Source organism: Oncorhynchus tshawytscha, linkage group LG18 (genome assembly GCF_018296145.1).
Source record: "Oncorhynchus tshawytscha isolate Ot180627B linkage group LG18, Otsh_v2.0, whole genome shotgun sequence".
Classification (NCBI taxonomy): domain Eukaryota; kingdom Metazoa; phylum Chordata; class Actinopteri; order Salmoniformes; family Salmonidae; genus Oncorhynchus; species Oncorhynchus tshawytscha.
In genome coordinates, this window is record NC_056446.1 from 44117902 (window position 1) to 44137247 (window position 19346).

The 19346-nt window shown below is 43.5% G+C and overlaps 2 protein-coding genes across 2 annotated transcripts in view; one reads left to right on the forward strand and one right to left on the reverse strand.

Moving 5' to 3' along the window:
• The window catches only part of LOC112251638 (ATP-dependent RNA helicase DDX1-like), a 46874-nt gene extending 42708 nt beyond the window's left edge, over positions 1 to 4166 (reverse strand). The window contains 5 exon segments of the mRNA XM_042301123.1: positions 288 to 384; positions 2437 to 2466; positions 2575 to 2638; positions 3912 to 3963; positions 4088 to 4166. Of these exon segments, the coding sequence (XP_042157057.1) occupies positions 288 to 384; positions 2437 to 2466; positions 2575 to 2638; positions 3912 to 3963; positions 4088 to 4103 (259 nt within the window). The 5' untranslated portion in view covers positions 4104 to 4166.
• A 2359-nt stretch (positions 4167 to 6525) lies between these two features.
• The window catches only part of LOC112251637 (neuroblastoma-amplified sequence-like), a 191821-nt gene continuing 179000 nt past the window's right edge, over positions 6526 to 19346 (forward strand). The window contains 6 exon segments of the mRNA XM_042301124.1: positions 6526 to 6677; positions 7147 to 7198; positions 11492 to 11528; positions 11728 to 11805; positions 12637 to 12684; positions 12894 to 12937. Coding sequence (XP_042157058.1) covers positions 6585 to 6677; positions 7147 to 7198; positions 11492 to 11528; positions 11728 to 11805; positions 12637 to 12684; positions 12894 to 12937 — 352 coding nt within the window. The 5' untranslated portion in view covers positions 6526 to 6584.

Consider the following 19346-nt stretch of genomic DNA (forward strand, 5'->3'; position numbering starts at 1 on the left):
GGACGCCACACAGGACAGAGTCGGCCAAGACGCCACACAGGACAGAGCCGGCCAGGACGCCACACAGGACAGAGCCGGCCAGGACGCCACACAGGACAGAGCCGGCCAAGACGCCACACAGGACAGAGCCGGCCAGGACGCCACACAGGACAGAGTCGGCCAGGACGCCACACAGGACAGAGTCGGCCAAGACGCCACACAGGACAGAGTCGGCCAGGACGCCACAAAGGAGAGTCGGCACACTTCAAGCACTTATGACAGGGCAAAGAGATGTCTGTCTGTCATACCTGCTCCACCAGTCTTCACAGCAGTTCTCCCCTTCTTCCCCTCCTGCTGGTCCTTCAGAGTCTCATACACTATCTGGATCACTGGGATACTGAAGGCCTAGAGAGGGAAGAGGGGAAGAGAGGAGGGGAAGGGAAGAGAGGAGGGGAAGGGAAGGGAAGAGAAGGGGAAGGGAAGAGAGGAGGGGAAGGGAAGAGAGGAGGGGAAGGGAAGGAAGAGGGAGGGGAAGGGAAGGGAAGAGAGGAGGGGAAGGGAAGAAGAGAGGAAGGGAAGGGAAGAGAGGAGGGAGGAAGGGAAGAGAGGAGGGAAGGGAAGGGAAGAGAGGAGGGGAAGGGAAGAGAGGAGGGGAAGGGAAGAGAGGAGGGGAAGGGAAGAGAGGAGGGGAAGGGAAGAGAGGAGGGGAAGTGAAGAGAGTGGGAGTGGGAATGAGGTAAGTAGGTCTTTAACAGGTAGATATCAATTCGGTGGAAATTGGTTTCTCAAACTCTGCCATGACACGTGTTGCAGCAGTAGCCCCAACAGAAACACGACTCGATCCTCTTTCTTTTGATGTGATTTAAGCACTGACATGGACTCAGAACATATATTTCCCTTGTTTCTCTATTAAATAAGTGTAATATTGTGAGAGAAATAAAACTGAAAAGAAAACAGAATTCTAGAAAATACAGAATAGTATAATTGTTTGGGCCCGTTAGTTGTTAATGAACCAAGTACATGGACAGAAAACACATTGTACACCAAGGACCTGGGGTTAGAGGAGGAGAATGGGCCTAATGGGGGAAGGTTAGAGGAGAAGAATGGGCCTAAAGGGGGAAGGGTTAGAGGAGGAGAATGGGCCTAAAGGGGAAGGTTAGAGGAGGAGAATGGGCCTAAAGGGGGAAGGTTAGAGGAGAAATGGGCCTAAAGGGGGGAAGGGTAGAGGAGGAGAATGGGCCTAATGGGGGGAAGGGTAGAAGGTTAATGGGCCTAATGGGGGGAATGGGCCTAAGGAGGGGGGGTAGAGGAGGAGAATGGGCCTAATGGGGAGTTAGAGAGGAGGAGAATGGGCCTAATGGGGGTTAGAGGAGAAGGGCCTAATGGGGGGGTAGAGGAGAAGAATGGGCCTAATGGGGGAAGGGTAGAGGAGGAGAATGGGCCTAATGGGGGAAGGGTAGAGGAGGAGAATGGGCCTAATGGGGGGTAGAGGAGGAGAATGGGCCTAATGGGGGGGGAAGGGTAGAGGAGGAGAATGGACCTAATGGGGGGGGGTAGAGGAGGAGAATGGGCCTAATGGGGGGGGGGGAGGGTAGAGGAGGAGAATGGGCCTAATGGGGGGGTAGAGGAGGGTGGACCTAATGGGGGAGGGTAGAGGGAGAATGGACCTAATGGGGGGGGAGGGTAGAGGAGGAGAATGGACCTAATGTGGGGGGGGAAGGGTGGGGAAGGGTAGAGGAGGAGAATGGACCTAATGGGGGGGGTTAAGGGGAAGGGTAGAGGAGGAGAATGGACCTAATGGGGGGGGGGAAGGGTAGAGGAGGAGAATGGACCTAATGGGGGGGGGTAGAGGAGGAGAATGGGTCTAATGGGGGGGGAAGGGTAGGAGGGAGAATGGGTCTAATGGGGGGGAAGGGTAGAGGAGGAGAATGGGTCCTAATGGGGGGGGGTAGAGGAGGAGAATGGGTCTAATGGGGGAGGAGGAGGAGAATGGGTCTAATGGGGGGAAGGGGGGTCTAATGGGGGGAAGGGTAGAGGAGGAGAATGGGTCTAATGGGGGAAGGGTAGAGGAGGAGAATGGGTCTAATGGGGGAAGGGTAGAGGAGGAGAATGGGTCTAATGGGGGGGTAGAGGAAGGGGCCTAATTGAATGTTTCATTTGTTTTAAAGTAGATCTCATGGTAGAACATGGGTGGCCTCTAGTGGGGGCTGGTAGAAGGGTGGCCTCTAGTAGGAGGCTGGTAGAAAGGGCCTCTAGTGGGGGCTGGTAGAACATGTTTCAGCGAGGCCTCTAGTAGAATGGGGTAGAACATGTTTCAGCGACCCCCTGGCCTCTATGTTTCATTTGGTAGTGTTTAAAGGCCTCTAGATCTCATGGCTGGTAGAACATGTTTCAGCGACCCCCTGGCCTCTAGTAGACGCTGGATTTGACCATATGGAGGAACGGCGCTACACTCACCCCAGTCTTCCCGCTCCCAGTCTCTGCCGCCTGAACAGAATCAACAACAGATGGAGTCAATACACGGAATGTGGGAGGAGTCATTATAAGTTAAGGTTGAACCGTTTTTTTTTTTATGTAAAAAAGCCATTTTCTCACCATGAGGACATCTCCTCCCCCCAGGATCAACGGAATGGACTCAGCCTGGATGTCTGTGGGGAGGCTGGAACCAACAATCAGCAGTTACAACACTGGGTGGCAATCTGAGCATGTGTAACAGTATAGACGTTAAGTCCGTCCCCTCGCCCCTACCTGGGCTCGAACCAGGAACACATCGACAACAGTCACCCTCGAAGCAGCGTTACCCATCGCTCCACAAAAGGTGTCAGAGCAAGCGACGTCACCGATTGGAACGCTACCAGCGCGCACCACCGCTGACTAGCTAGCCATTTCGCGTCGGCTACACATGGTTACATGCACACGATAACAATAGGGTTGTGGACAGTCAGATGAATACAGTAGTTTGTTTACAACGTTATTAACATGCCTTGCGATAACAATAGTGTAACGACCCTGCGTTTTTAAGTGCGGATATCGACTCTGGTGCTCGAGCTTCTGCGGCACAGTCGATAGAGTGCTGGACTTCGGGCTAGAAGGTCGAGGGTTCGAGATCTGCTCCCTGCCTGTTTCATTACAATGTCCATAATAATCCTGTTTGGATGGACACATCTGAAATCGGGTTAGTGATGGGACTTTTGATAAAAGCATAACAAATAAATAAAATCAACAATCAAAATAAACCTTCCACCACAGTGACCATGTTGTTTTTGCATAGACTATTTTATTTGGAGTTTGGCTCCATATAGACATGATTGGTTGACAGTAGATGGGGGCGGGTGGCCCTATATAAACAAACTCACTTCCTTCCTTCCTTGACTACTTCTTCATAACAGCTCTGTAAACCGGAAGAAGTATGAATGATCTGACTTCTGAGCGGCCATATCAACGTAAATGCTGCACGGTCAATACAGACTGCATGCAGATTCAAAGGCGCTGCACCGCCAGAGGGGAGTTTGCGCTACAGCGGTGTTGGCACATGCGCAGATAAAATACACCACTGACGCCGAATAAACTGATTACGGAAGCGTTCGTAAATTCTCTCTGGAGTGCGCGCAGGTCGTGCGTAAATAAAGATTGTTTCGGTCTCGGTGCGCACACTGGACGAGGAGTAGGTTGAACCGAGCGTTCTGACCTCACGACGACAGTCAAGCACCCAAGCTGCTTCCGGACACATACGAGTCGCTGTCAATCGATATGACGAAACAGTCGGTGGTCGGTAATAGACACACAAAAAAAACGTTTTATTAATTAAGTATGGATTTTAGCAAAACATGTCACGCAAATACAGAGGTCAAACATAGGTACACGGCAAGGGTTTAAGGATTTACATTTTTACAAGAGAGAGAGACAGAGAGAGACAACCTCGGATAACTTACAGCCAGTCCATCTCCTCGACTGCTTGGGCGATTTCAGGCATAACGCCCATTTCTGTGGACGAAAGGGAACCATTACTGGCAGGAAAAAGGACTTCAACCCATCTTAAATGTGTTCACTTATAGATAAGTACTGATAACAGTGAGAATACAGTAAAATATATATTTTAATTTCTTACCAGAGAACGCTGCCATATTTGCCAACGACTTTGACAAAAAACGGATGTGACGTGTTTCTTCTCACTAATTTAATGTGCATGCCGCCACCAACTGTACGGGAAGTGAACTGGAAAACAATTTCAAATCCAATGCGCAAAAGGAAACATTAAACATACAAAACACAAAAATAGATACACAAAAAAACATTCCACTACTTCAGTCATAGTCCAATCCAAAAGCAAACCTTTTTGGGAGGGGGGTATTAAAACAAATCCATATAAAGAGTAAATGGGGAACACAATTATTTAATCTTTACTTAACGTGGCAAGATAGTGAAAAACAAATGCTTATTTACAGGATCGCCTACCAAAAGGATATAAATTATCACAGCCCCCGAGGCCTTTTGCCTTTTGGTAGGCGATCATTGTATGTATATATATATATATATATATATATATATATATTAAAAATGGTAATTTTAATCCATAGAGACGTGAAGGAGAAGCTCGTCGGATGTTGATCTCTTCTCGGCTGGGTCCTCATTTGGGACCAAAGTTCCTTGTTGTTAAGAGACTCTTTCTGCTCTTGCAGACGCTAACTACAGAGGCCAACAAGGCAGAGTAGGATATATATATATAGGACAAAACACACATCACGACAAGGGAGACAACACAACACTACATAAAGAGAGACCTAAGACAACAACACAGCATGGTAGCAACACAACATAACAACAACATGGTAGCAACACAACATAACAACAACATGGTAGCAACACAACATGACAACAACATGGTAGCAACACAACATGACAACAACATGGTAGCAACACAACATAACAACAACATGGTAGCAACACAACATAACAACAACATGGCAGCACCACAACATGACAACAACATGGCAGCACCACAACATGACAACAACATGGTAGCAACACAACATGACAACAACATGGTAGCACCACAACATAACAACAACATGGTAGCAGCATAAAACAGGGTACAAACATTATTGGTCACAGACAACAGCACAAAGGGCAAGAAGGTAGAGACAACAATACATCACACAAAGCAGCCACAACTGTCAGTAAGAGTCCATGATGGAGTCTTTGAATGAAGAGATGGAGATAAAACTGTCCAGTTTGAGTGTTTGTTGCAGCTCGTTCCAGTCGCTAGCTGCAGCGAACTGAAAAGAGGAGCGACCCAGGGATGTGTGTGCTTTGGGGACCTTTAACAGAATGTGACTGGCAGAATGGGTGTTGTATGTGGAGGATCAGGGCTGCAGTAGATATCTCAGATAGGGAGAGTGAGGTCTAAGAAGGGTTTTATAAATAAGCATCAACCAGTGTGTCTTGCAACAGGTATACAGAGATGACCAGTTTACAGAGGAGTATAGAGTGCAGTGATGTGTCCTATAAGGAGCTTTGGTGGCAAATCTGATGGCCGAATGGTAAAGAACATCTAGCCGCTAGAGAGCACCCTTACCTGCCGATCTATAAATTATGTCTCCGTAATCTAGCATGGATAGCATGGTCATCTGAATCAGGGTTAGTTTGGCAGCTGGGGTGAAAGAGGAGCGATGACGATAGAGGAAACCAAGTCTAGATTTAACTTTAGCCTGCAGCTTTGCTATGTGAGGACAATATCACAGTACACAAGGGTCATACACATATTTATAATATAAACAGAGTATTTCATTGTCTTAAAATATAGTTCAGTTTCTTTTTTTCTTTTTACAAGGTAATAAAATGTGGTGGTTTGTTTGTAAATGTACATCTGTAAATTAATTATTCATTTAAAATGGATTGATTTCCTTATGTGAACTGTACCTCAGTAAAATCTATAGTTTGAATGTGAATGTACATCTGTAAATCTGACATTTTGCTGCATTTTTTGAACCGGTAGTAGCTCCTCTGAATGGTTTCTTTTGACTTTTTAATGTAGTTTCCATAGGGCGAGTACATTATTCTTTTAGGTCATTATCATTGATATGAGGCACATATCTTAAAAACATCGACACGTCTTATGAATCAGTGTATAATTTGATTCATTGTAACTCCGCCTTGGTAAAAAAAAAACACAGATTGAACAATTAGACAGATTTTTCACCCGATTTAAAAATGTGAAGCATTTCCGCTTACTACCAAATATGGTGATGAGAGGAAGCCCAGTGGCCGGCAGTGGGAGAAGATGACCAGAGAAGGATTTTGTCCGAAATTCTGCAAATATTCTCTTCGATGAAACATTTAATCTGAAATTCAGTTTTCTGTTTCAGAACTAGAATATGTAACAAACAGAGTGGGACTACATTTCTTACATGCTTGTTCTGCCCACTATGATTCATTTTCTCTCATTGGAAACGACTGTTCTATCTTGGGTTTAGTTATAATAGTCTTTGGTAAAACCGCCTTAATGCCGAAATGTAAACCGCGTTTCGTTAAACAGTCCTCTTTGTTTTGTACCATCCTGTATTCCGTAGTTTGTGACAGAGTTCGGATCAACTATCCAAGTAAACATGGCTGATGATAGCAACGTTGACGTGGAAGATGAGAACATTTTATATGATTTACTGATAAATACGGAATGGCCACCCGAGACCGACACTCAGGTTTGTACAAAACAACGGATTCGGTTCATTGTTAATAACATATAGACGGAAATGTCAAGTTGAAGTGATTGTTCACCTTGCAAGGTTCGCTAACGTTAGCTAGTAACGGTTAGCCACGTCGCAACACATCTTCCACTCAGTCATGACTGATAACACGTTATGGATTGGCATTGAATCAACATTTACGTGCAGTTAAATATTCAGTCACCGTAAACAAATCTATGAAATAAAGGAGCTTAACTTCAGCGTTGAGGTTTTGTTTTTACTTTCCAAACGTTGGCTAACTAGTCTGTTGTGAATTTGCTAAGTTAGCTGTCTTGACGTTACCATATTCTGTACTTTGTCCAGGGAAGATGTTTTGGCCCTAGTATCATCACACTGGTGTACATTGGTTGGTTCCCAATCACACTGTAATTCAGGGTTTGTATAGAAAGATCAATAACAGTCTGTCACTCTCTGACATTTGCAGTTGCGAGGCAACAAGGAGCACAGTTCATCTGTTATTGCCAAGGCTGTGACAGGTAAGACGGGATCCTCGAGGCATCTTTGTCCCTCGCTGATCTGGTTGTTCATACTGTATCCCTTCTTAAATTCATGTTAAGAAAATAATAATCTTATTGGAAGCAAGCCCAAGGTTGCCTCCCAAGTCACCCTATATTCCCCTAGTGCATTACGTTTGACCAGAGCACGCAGGGTCGTTACACCTACTCGTTTTGAGAAGTGTAACTTGGTATTAATTCATTCAATTCATTTTTAATTTCACCTAATTTTGACATTCTGTCATAAAGAGCACATGTTCAACTTTAATACGACACATGTTTTTTCATCTCAAGAGGTTAAATAAAACGAATGCTAATTTTCCATTAAGAAAAAGTGGGTTTTTGTTTTTGTGGAATAAATTGATATGCTACTACTGTTATGATTTCACATTTGAATATCAGATTAGTAGACCAAGGTGCTATACCCTTTACGTTGTGTTATATGCTGTTTTATGTTAATCTACTCTGATTTCAGAGCACTCTCATCTGCGTGTTCCAGAGCGCAGAATAACTGATTAATTTACGAACGCGCAACGCCTGTTGAATAAGACCAGTGTCAGTAAACGTGGAAAAAAAAGTTTTAAAATTATTATCAGCAGTACAATAATATTTTGACCTACATTTACTTCACTACATTCCTAAAGATATTTTTTATTTTTACTCCATACATTTTCCCTGACACCCAAAACTACTCATTACATTTTGAATGCTAAGCAAGAACATCCCTGGTCATCCCTACTGCCTCTGATCTGGAGGACTCACTAAACAGAGAACATCCCTGGTCATCCCTACTGCCTCTGATCTGGAGGACTCACTAAACAGAGAACATCCCTGGTCCTTCCTACTGCCTCTGATCTGGAGGACTCACTAAACAGAGAACATCCCTGGTCATTCCTACTGCCTCTGATCTGGAGGACTCACTAAACAGAGAACATCCCTGGTCATCCCTCTACTGCTCACTCTGATCTGGAGGACTCACTAAACAGAGAACATCCCTGGTCCTTCCTACTGCCTCTGATCTGGAGGACTCACTAAACAGAGAACATCCCTGGTCCTTCCTACTGCCTCTGATCTGGAGGACTCACTAAACAGAGAACATCCCTGGTCATCCCTACTGCCTCTGATCTGGAGGACTCACTAAACACAGGCTTTGTTTGTAAAGGATGTCTGAGTGTTGGAGCGTGCCCCTGGCTATTCATAAATTAAAAAACAAAAGATGAATGATGCCCTCTGGTTAGCTTTAATATCAGGAATTTGAAATGATTTATACTTTTACTTTTAATACACAAGTTTATTTCATCAATTAAATTTACTATTGATACTTAAGTATATTTAATACCAAATACCTTTTTAGACTTTTACTCAAGTAGTATTTTACTGGGTGAGTTTGACTTTTACTTGAGTCATTTTTTATGAATGTATCTGGGTCCTTTTTCCACCACTGGAGGTTACCGTGGTAACACGATTGGAGTCATGTTTGTGCCTGTGAGATGGAGTCATGTTTGTGCCTGTGAGATGGAGTCTAGTAAACGTGTTGTCTTCTCTTCTCTAGCAGGTGAAATTAAAACGTAGAAAAACCACCTGGCTTGTGGAACAAAACAATGAGAACAGCCAAGAAACACAAGGACACCATCTTTTATTACTGTGCACAGCACTTATTAAAACAAATCTTTCACTCAGCTCTTCAGGTGCACACAGCCCCCAGCCAGGCAGTGTTGAGGTGGGAAAGGCTAGATAGGATTCCTAGTTCTTTGACTTTGTTCGATTTAATTGACCAACTATGAAACAAAACAGGCAGAAATACTTTGAAGACTTTACTGCAGCATTTATTTTACTGTGATCATACTTGATGTTTTAGTCACAAATACGATTGAAATGTTGGCCCTGTGGAGCCCTGACCACCCACCAACATGGCTGGTGAAATACACATCTTTACCTGCCAATGTCAAAATCTCCCAACGCTCTGGATAACAGTACAAACAGCCTGACCAGCTCTGCTGAAGTAATATGGTCAGATTGAGGTGTTCTGTAATTTGTGTCTGGAAGTATCTGGGAACCTGACTGCCGTTGTGAACGATCAGACCTACAGATCAAAGAGAGCCTACTCCTCTGCCAGAGCGTCCAGTGAGTGGTCAGAGAGCGGAACACTTTGAATTGACCAACGCCCAGAGCTCACTCACTCGGAGATGCACACTCTACGTGCACTCTGGCACTCCAGAGTGAATTTACCAACACACCCGTCATCAGGTCAGAGAGCGGAACACTTTGAATTGACCAACGCCCAGAGCTGCACACTTTACGTGTACTCTGACGTGTACTCTGGCACTCCAGAGTGAATTTACCAACACACCCGTCATCTGGAAGTTCTGCAAAGTTCCATTGTTAATCCAACAGCTACATTAGTTGATGTAGTTACTAAAACAGCTGGACGTCTTGGTTGGTAGTAGATATTTCTGTACTTATTTACAGATTTGAATAGCACAGAAGTAGACAAAGGTGTCATTCCCTTTTTTAAAAGGGATTATTTATAGTTAAAGTCTACTTGCGATGTTGTATTTGCAGTGAATGGAAGTTGGAAGTGATGTCACAATGTGTTTTTTTTTAGAATGTTGAAATAAGTCACATTTTAAGTGAAAGAAGGAGGACATAAATGAATAGTTAAATCATGAATATATATTATATAGTCTGCCCATTTTAACGTTTGACTGGTATTTCTAGCTAAAAACAGTAAGAGGAGAATGAAGTATGATAAAGATTTCAAGTCAAAACATTTGTTTCGCCAGTCCCTCTTAAAATGACTATACCAAATAAAGTAACAGGGTTGCTGATTTTTTAAAATTTTTCTTCTTAAATCTGCCGATCAATCCCCTTGTGACAAGGGGAATGGAGTTCTGTTTGCAACGGAGAGTGGCATTTGAATGCAAACTTTTTTTTCAAATTATTAAAACGTTACTTTGCTGTCTTATCTATGGGTAACATGGTTGATGTGTTAAGCTCGACCCACTCAGTTTAACACCAGAACAGAGTTCAGAGTAGAACCGGCTGCTTTTACTCTATGGTTTCTGGTTTGACACTGAACAAAAAATATAAACGCAACCGTTTCAAAGATTTTACTGAGGTACAGTTCACATAAGGAAATCAATCCATTTTAAATGAATAATTAATCTATGGATTTCACATGACTGGGAATACAGATATGCATCTGTTGGTCACAGATACTTAAAAGAAAAAAGGTAGGGGCTCAGAAAACCGTATCTGGTCTGACCACCATTTGCACATCTCCTTCACGCAGAGTTGATCAGGCTGTTGATTGTGAAATGTTGTCCCACTCCTCTTCAATGGCTGTGTGAAATTGCTGGATATTGGCAGGAACTGTGGATCCAGAGCATCCCAAACATGCTCAATGGGTGACATGTCTGGTGAGTATGCAGGCCATGGAAGAACTGGGACATTTTCAGCTTCCAGGGATTGTGTCCAGATCCTTGTGACATGGAGCTGTTTCGTTATGCTGTAACATGAGGTGATGGCGGACGATCGGATGAAGGCTAAGGGCATACCTAATGAGATGCAAAAAACTAAATGTGTCTTCCGCTCCTCTGAATTAGATGCCCTCCAATCCAAAGTCTCCTCGGCTAGACATTATGGTCCATGTCATCAGTTGTTTGGGGTTATGCTCGAGGGCAGAAAGGCAGATTTTTCCACTTTGACGGCTGCGAAATTTGAACCAGCTATCTTTTGGGTTCCTGGTCCAACACTGTTAACTGCCTATTTGTGATCTTAAAAAAAAGTTAATGTTTTAAATATGTCTCGCCGCCCGGGGTGGTAATCTAGCGGGCTCGCCGCCCGGGGTGGTAATCTAGCGGGCTCGCCGCCCGGGGTGGTAATCTAGCGGGCTCGCCGCCCGGGGTGGTAATCTAGGGGGCTCGCCGCCCGGGTTTAAACTTGAAGTTGGAAAGAGGAGATGTACAACGTTTAATAGACTAAGTGAGCTGCTTATCATCATTGAAAAACAGCAGAGGTGTTGGGACTCGAGTCACATGACTTGGTCCCACCTCTGGGGAACACTACCGCTACTAGGAGAGGTTTATCTGCAATGAAAATAAAGTGAAATAAATGAATGAAGGCCTATTAAATGAATTCTGACGGGGTTGGCGCGACGCCCCTACGGGGCTCCATTTGGGTAGTAACTGAACATTACCCATGTGCTGGAACACACTAGGACTTTCAACATGATCCTAGCCACTCCTCACCATGTCTTCTCCATGTCTGTTGTAGGACCTTTTAGGTTCATCCTGCATTACCTGTGGTACAGGTAAGCTCTTTATATTACTCACATCGAAACTCATCAACTATTTCATTACTATTTACCCCTGTAGCCTGAAACTCTTTCCAGCTTCGTAAAACCGTATATAGTTTTTGTCAAATTGACTTTACTAATGTTTATGCTGTTGTGTTGGTCCTCTTGTTGTAGTTTGTAACAGCTGACTGATTTATCTGTGATCTTGAACCAGTCCCTCTAGTTCCTCTCTACCTCCTGGCCTGATCCGACTGGCCAACAAGCAGATCAACTGGCAACTGGTGCTAGCAAGGTATATAGTACAGTACACACGCAGGCACCACGCCAGGCCCTTCATACATTCATATGAATTCAACCTCTGACCTTTGTTTATGTTTATTTGACCTTTTATTTTGACCTCGACGGCCATTGAGACCCAAGTTTTTTTTTTTTTTACAAGGGAGCCATCATGGTTAATTTAGCCAGATTTAGTTTGTCTTATGATTTAAATTATTATTTTTTATTTTTGCCTTTATTTAACTTGTCCGTTAAGAACAAATTCTTAGTTACAATGACGGTCTAGGAACAGTGGGTTGACTGGTCTAGGAACAGTGGGTTGACTGGTCTAGGAACAGTGGGTTGACTGGTCTAGGAACAGTGGGTTGACTGGTCTAGGAACAGTGGGTTGACTGGTCTAGGAACAGTGGGTTGACTGGTCTAGGAACAGTGGGTTGACTGGTCTAGGAACAGTGGGTTGACTGGTCTAGGAACAGTGGGTTGACTGGTCTAGGAACAGTGGGTTGACTGGTCTAGGAACAGTGGGTTGACTGGTCTAGGAACAGTGGGTTAACTGGTCTAGGAACAGTGGGTTAACTGGTCTAGGAACAGTGGGTTAACTGGTCTAGGAACAGTGGGTTAACTGGTCTAGGAACAGTGGGTTAACTGCCCTGTTCAGGGGCAGAACGACAGATTTTTACCTTGTCAGCTCGGGGATTCGATCTTAGACCTTTCAGTGACTAGTCCAACGCTCTGAACCACGAGGCTACCTGCCGCCCCTCTAAACCACGAGGCTACCTGCCGCCCCAGGTAGCCTCATGGTTGGAAGAGGTTAGAAGTCCTAAATCTTTCTCCTCTCTCTCTCCAGTCATGGGAAGTTGCTGGCTGTGGTTCAGGACCAGTGTGTGGAGATCAGGTAATGATGTGAGATAGTGTGTCCCTTCTAAACTTTTTACATTTGAGTAATTTTAGTTTATCAGATGTTCTGTCTACTCAGTAGAAACCCTCCCAGTCAGCAGGGTGCTGTGTATGACTATCTGTAATACACAGAGGTCCATTTTACCTTTTTAAGGTGACATGCAGAACGTTTGTGTATTTTCTATTCTCTGTTTTTTCCCCCACCAGGTCTGTGAGGGATGACTTTGGCTCTGTCATTGGGAAGTGTCAGGGTAAGTATCTTCTAAATTAAAGAGGAATACGTGATGCTATGAAACGCTTATCAACACTTTGGTTCCTACCCTGTCACAATAACTCCTCCCTGGCATTTTCATTTGTTGTCATGTGAAACTACACTGTATTCAAAGTGCCCACTGTTATATTCTAACTATAGAATAACCTAGAATCTACCTCCATGATTCCACTAGTTCACCAAAGTGTTTTGCTCTAAATTGTTTATTTATTATATTGATTTAAAACATCAAATCACAATTGCAACATTTGGTTCCAACATAAGGTCTAGATTGTTTTTATCGTGCAGTATGGAAATGATCTGAAATGAGTGCAAACAAATTATTTTTGGTTGAACACCAAATAAACCAATCAGAATGGAGAAAAGAGCCCATTGAAATCACTTAGAATGTATCTGTTGCCACCCTGGGATCACTCACTACTCATAGAGCACCCTGGGATCACTCACTACTCATAGAGCACCCTGGGATCACTCACTACTCATAGAGCACCCTGGGATCACTCACTACTCATAGAGCACCCTGGGATCACTCACTACTCATAGAGCACCCTGGGATCACTCACTACTCATAGAGCACCCTGGGATCACTCGCTACTCATAGAGCACCCTGGGATCACTCGCTACTCATAGAGCACCCTGGGATCACTCGCTACTCATAGAGCACCCTGGGATCACTCGCTACTCATAGAGCACCCTGGGATCACTCGCTACTCATAGAGCACCCTGGGATCACTCACTCATAGAGCACCCTGGGATCACTCGCTACTCATAGAGCACCCTGGGATCACTCGCTACTCATAGAGCACCCTGGGATCACTCGCTACTCATAGAGCACCCTGGGATCACTCGCTACTCATAGAGCACCCTGGGATCACTCGCTACTCATAGAGCACCCTGGGATCACTCGCTACTCATAGAGCACCCTGGGATCACTCGCTACTCATAGAGCACCCTGGGATCACTTGCTACTCATAGAGCACCCTGGGATGACATCACAATACCCCATGATGACATCACAATACCCCATAATGACAAAGCGAAAACAATTATTATTATTCATTTATTTCAAATTTATTTAAAAATATAAACCATATTTACATAAGTATTCAGACCCTTTACTATGCGACTCAAAATGTAGATCAGGTGCATCCTGTTTCCATTGATCATATACGTCTCTGAATGTCCTTGAGTGGCCCAGCCAGAGCCCCGACTTGAACCCGATCTAACATCTCTGGAGAGACCTGAAAATAGCTGTACAGCGACGCTCCCCATCCAACCTGACAGAGCTTGAGAGGATCTGCAGAGAAGAATGGGAGAAACTACCCAAATACAGGTGTGCCAAGCTTGTAGTGTCATACCCAAGAAGACTCGAGGCTGTAATCGCTAACAAAGGGTCTGAATTCTGAAGTAAATGTCATATTTCAGATTTTTAAAATTTGAATTCGCCAACATTACGAAAACCAGTTTTAGCTTTGTCATTATGGGGTATTGTGTGTCGATAAAGAAAATCATTTAATACATTTTGTAAGAAGGCTGTAACGTAACAAAGTGGAAACAGTGTAGGGGTCTGAATACTTTCCGAAGGCCCCTGGTGTCTGACTGAATGAAGTCCATTTCCTTCCCCTTTTGTCATGGTTATATTTCCACGGTATCGCATCAGGGCAATTAAACCAAAGGATTTCCTCGGGTGTCGGGGCCAGACTCTGACGCTAAAGTGAGTGACAACGGTCCTCGTCAGTCAGTAACCAATCACATTGGTGAGAGAGAGACATTCATTAGTCTGCCTAATTTACGTAGGTGGCTGATGGACCAAGACTTCATGGTGATCATCCACAGAGGAAGGAGGAAAACCTTTGATGAAGATGGTGAATCATCACTGCAGGATGTAGTGTGGAGAGCTTTATTCTGGTCCAGATATTATCGTTCGGATTATAGTATTAATTTGTAAACAATATTCAGAAATGCGTTGACCTTTAGTAGGGACTGACTGTCTGAGTTAATCATCAGACATGAACAGAATTCATTAGTGATGCGCATTTCCTGACGCTTTTTGACGAGGGAACCAGAACATCTGTGTGTGTCTGCGGTGCGCTCATCTGCCCGCTCTGTGTTGCCGCTAATCTTCTGGTAGATGGGAAGTCTTCTGGTAGATGGGAAGTCTTAACCACCCCCCCCCCAAATACTTCTCAATGAGATGTTAACTGGAAAGTAGACTATATCTACCTGGCAGAATGATATGATTGTTTTGGTCCAGTTGGGTATTTGTTGTTATGGAAACGACCATAGCATGCACTTCATATACACTGCAATACAGCAGCCTCTTGCTAGGTTGAATTAAATGGTAAAATGCCCCCCAGGCCTGACTTCTTCTATTTGGCTGGCCACTCTATGTAATGGAAAACACTCAGAGAGAAGACCGGTTAAATGAAGAAGACAGTGAGGTGATGTCGTTGTATTATAGATATATATCATAGTATTATAGATATATAGTATAGATAGATATATTATATAGATATTATATATATATATTATAGTATTATATATATATATATTATAGTATTATAGATATATATTATAGTATTATAGTATATTATATATATATTATAGTATTATAGTATTATAGATATATATATTATAGTATTATAGTATTATAGATATATATATTATAGTATTATAGATATATATATAATAGTATTATAGATATATATTATAGTATTATAGATATATATATATATTATAGTATTATAGATATATATTATATAGATATATATATATATTATAGTATTAGATATATATTATAGTATTATATATTATAGTATTAGATATATATTATAGTATTATATATTATAGTATTATAGTATTATAGATATATATTATAGTATTATAGATATATATTATAGTATTATCATTTATTCTATGCCATTACATCGTTTAGAGTCTGTTATACTACGCTGGCAAGTCCAAAAAACCTACAGGAATAACGGTTGTTTTAATGTGAGGCGACGTTAGGAGTCATGGCTGTTCTCCCTCCACACGGTAACCGAGTGATGCTGCTTTGAACTCCAATATGCTTCCTTTTCCTGTTTCTAACAACACACCGACACAGACACAGACACAGACACACACCACACAGACACACACACACACGACACACACACACACACACACACACACACGACACAGACACAGACACACACACACACACACACACACACACACAATACGACACAGACACACACCCCACACACACACACACACACACACACACACACACACACACACACACACACACACACACACACACACACACACACACACACACACACACAACACGACACAGACACACACCAATATGCTTCCTTTTTCCTGTTTCTAACCACACACACACACACACCCCACACCACACCACACACACACACCACACCACACCACACCACACCACACCACACCACACACACCACACCACACACACACCACACCACACACACCACACCACACACACACCACACCACACCACACACACACCACAACCACACCACACCACACACACCCACACCACACACACCCACACCACACCACACCCCACACCACAACCACACCACACACACCCACACCCCACACCACACCCACAACCACACCACACACCCACACCACACCCACACCACACCCCACACCACAACCACACCACCACACCACACCACACCCACACCACACACCCCACCCCACACCCACCCCACCCACCCACACCACACCACACCCACACACCACACCACACCCCACCCCACACCCCACCCCACACCCACCCCACACCCCACACCCCACCCCACACCACACCCACAACCACACCACCCACACCACACCACACCCACACACCACACCACACCACCCCACCCCACACCCCACACCCACCCCACACCCACCCCACACCCACACCACACCCCACACCACACCACACCACACCCCACACCACACCCCCACACCATACCCCACACCACCCCACACCCCACACCACACCCACACCACACCCCACACCACACCCACACCACACTGTAAACTCCAATGTGCCATATCCGAGTCGTCTGGAAGTGATTTTTGTTGACTCAAACTAATAGTCACTGTGACTCTTAAGTGGGAACAGATTTGAGTTGCATCAGCTGGAGAATTGACTAAGTACATTGAACTTTAAGCTCATTGTTAATTAAATGCTTATTATTATAATAACTTAACTTAACAATAACTTATTATTGGCTTGAACTCTAAACAGATGGAAATAAATTGTTCGTATCAAGTTGATTGAACTGTGAATATACATTTTCTAACTCCAATGTTTGTTACATAAACCTCTCAATATCAATATTTTCAAGCTTTTGCTACTTAATTAAGAAAAATATTTTCTTAAACTTAAACTTTTTTTTGGTGCAATGAAGCGTTTTTCTTTGTGTTTCCCAACGTCAAAGAAAGCATTTAATATTTTTTCTAACACTACAACTTAATGAAGAAATCACTGTGTCACATTGAAATTTTTTAAATTAACAATAGCTGAACAGAGAATTCAGTAGGGAACGGTAATGCCCCTGTCGGTCTTGTTCAAAGCCTTTAGGGTAGGGAACGGTAATGCCCCTGTCGGTCTTGTTCAAAGCCTTTAGGGTAGGGAACGGTAATGCCCCTGTCGGTCTTGTTCAAAGCCTTTAGGGTAGGGAACGGTAATGCTCCTGTCGGTCTTGTTCAAAGCCTTTTCAGTAGGTGCAATAATTATTATACAATCTAAACTGCCGTGAAAATATATTTTCCTTAACCAAAAATATTGTATTTTCAGCTGTTTTGAAGCTGGTGTACAAAACCGAAAGTAAGACGCAAAGACCGAACATAAGAACGGGAAGCGTAGAAATAACTTGCGTAGAACAGATCTACCACTTCTTAGTTTGCTTTTTAATGAGAGTGACTGATCTATAACACATTTCTACGTGCATTTGGTCAGGTCGCTCAAAAAAAAATGGTACATACTGCAGCTGTAAACATTTGAATACCTCGTTGTCCTGACCAGATCATGATTATATCATCTGGGTAAATATCATGCCAATTACTGCCTGTCTCATGGTTAATTGATCGGCTAATTAACATAAACACGTTTATCTCCAAGCGGATCTTTGAAGTATTTAGATCAGTCTAAATCCATGTTAATATAGCCTACAGCATCCCAATAAATCCTTTATTTATTTTAGGCAGGCGTAAAGAAACCCGATATGAAGAGAATGTATTCTAGAAGATACAGTAGGTGAACTCAGTCTGTTATCAGGCTCCTTAGGCTGTAGGCAAGTTCATTTAGCAGACAAGATATGCTTAAGTCCTGTGCCATTTTTCAAAATGTTATATTATATGATTTAGAGTAAGACAACTATAATTGAATTTGGCTGAATAAAATGTAAATGATAGTTCTCCTATTCTGGAACGAGTGTCAAAGTGATCATTTGGAACAGGTCCTATACACTAGATTTAGATTTATTTGGTAACTTTTTGGTTGTGAATGATACAAACCTCATCATGTTTTACAAGTCAACACATGTATATGAGCCTGCGTTGACTGTAGGAGATTCAGCAGTCTGTTCCTCAGGCTGTTCTCACACCTCTACCCGTCAGACAATATAACCTTGATTTTTACGAATATGTCGTGAGTTTTAGATGTAGAATGGGTCCTTTATCAAATGGGCAGTGGGATGAAAGACGTGTCACCTGGATGTGCTGGAATAGCGACTGGAGGCCGGTCGTCTCCTCCGGTTTTATTAATATTGGTAACTGAGAAATACATACAGTGGGGCAAAACAGTATTTAGTCAGCCACCAATTGGGCAAGTTCGCCCACTTAAAAAGATGAGAGAGGCCTGTAATTTTCATGATAGGTACACTTCAACTATGACAGACAAAATGAGAAAACAAATTCAGAAAATCACATTGTAGGATTTTTAATGAATTTATTTGCAAATTATGGTGGAAGACTGAATCTGCAATAGGTTCAGCTACCCAGTACTCTGTATGCCATGGGCTCTCCAACTCTGTTCCTGCAGATACCCAGTACTCTGTATGCCATGGACTCTCCTACCCTGTTCCTGCAGCTACCCAGTACTCTGTATGCCATGGGCTCTCCTACCCTGTTCCTGCAGCTACCCAGTACTCTGTATGCCATGGGCTCTCCTACCCTGTTCCTGCAGCTACCCAGTACTCTGTATGCCATGGGCTCTCCTACCCTGTTCCTGCAGCTACCCAGTACTCTGTATGCCATGGGCTCTCCTACCCTGTTCCTGCAGCTACCCAGTACTCTGTATGCCATGGGATCTCCTACCCTGTTCCTGCAGCTACCCAGTACTCTGTATGCCATGGGCTCTCCAACCCTGT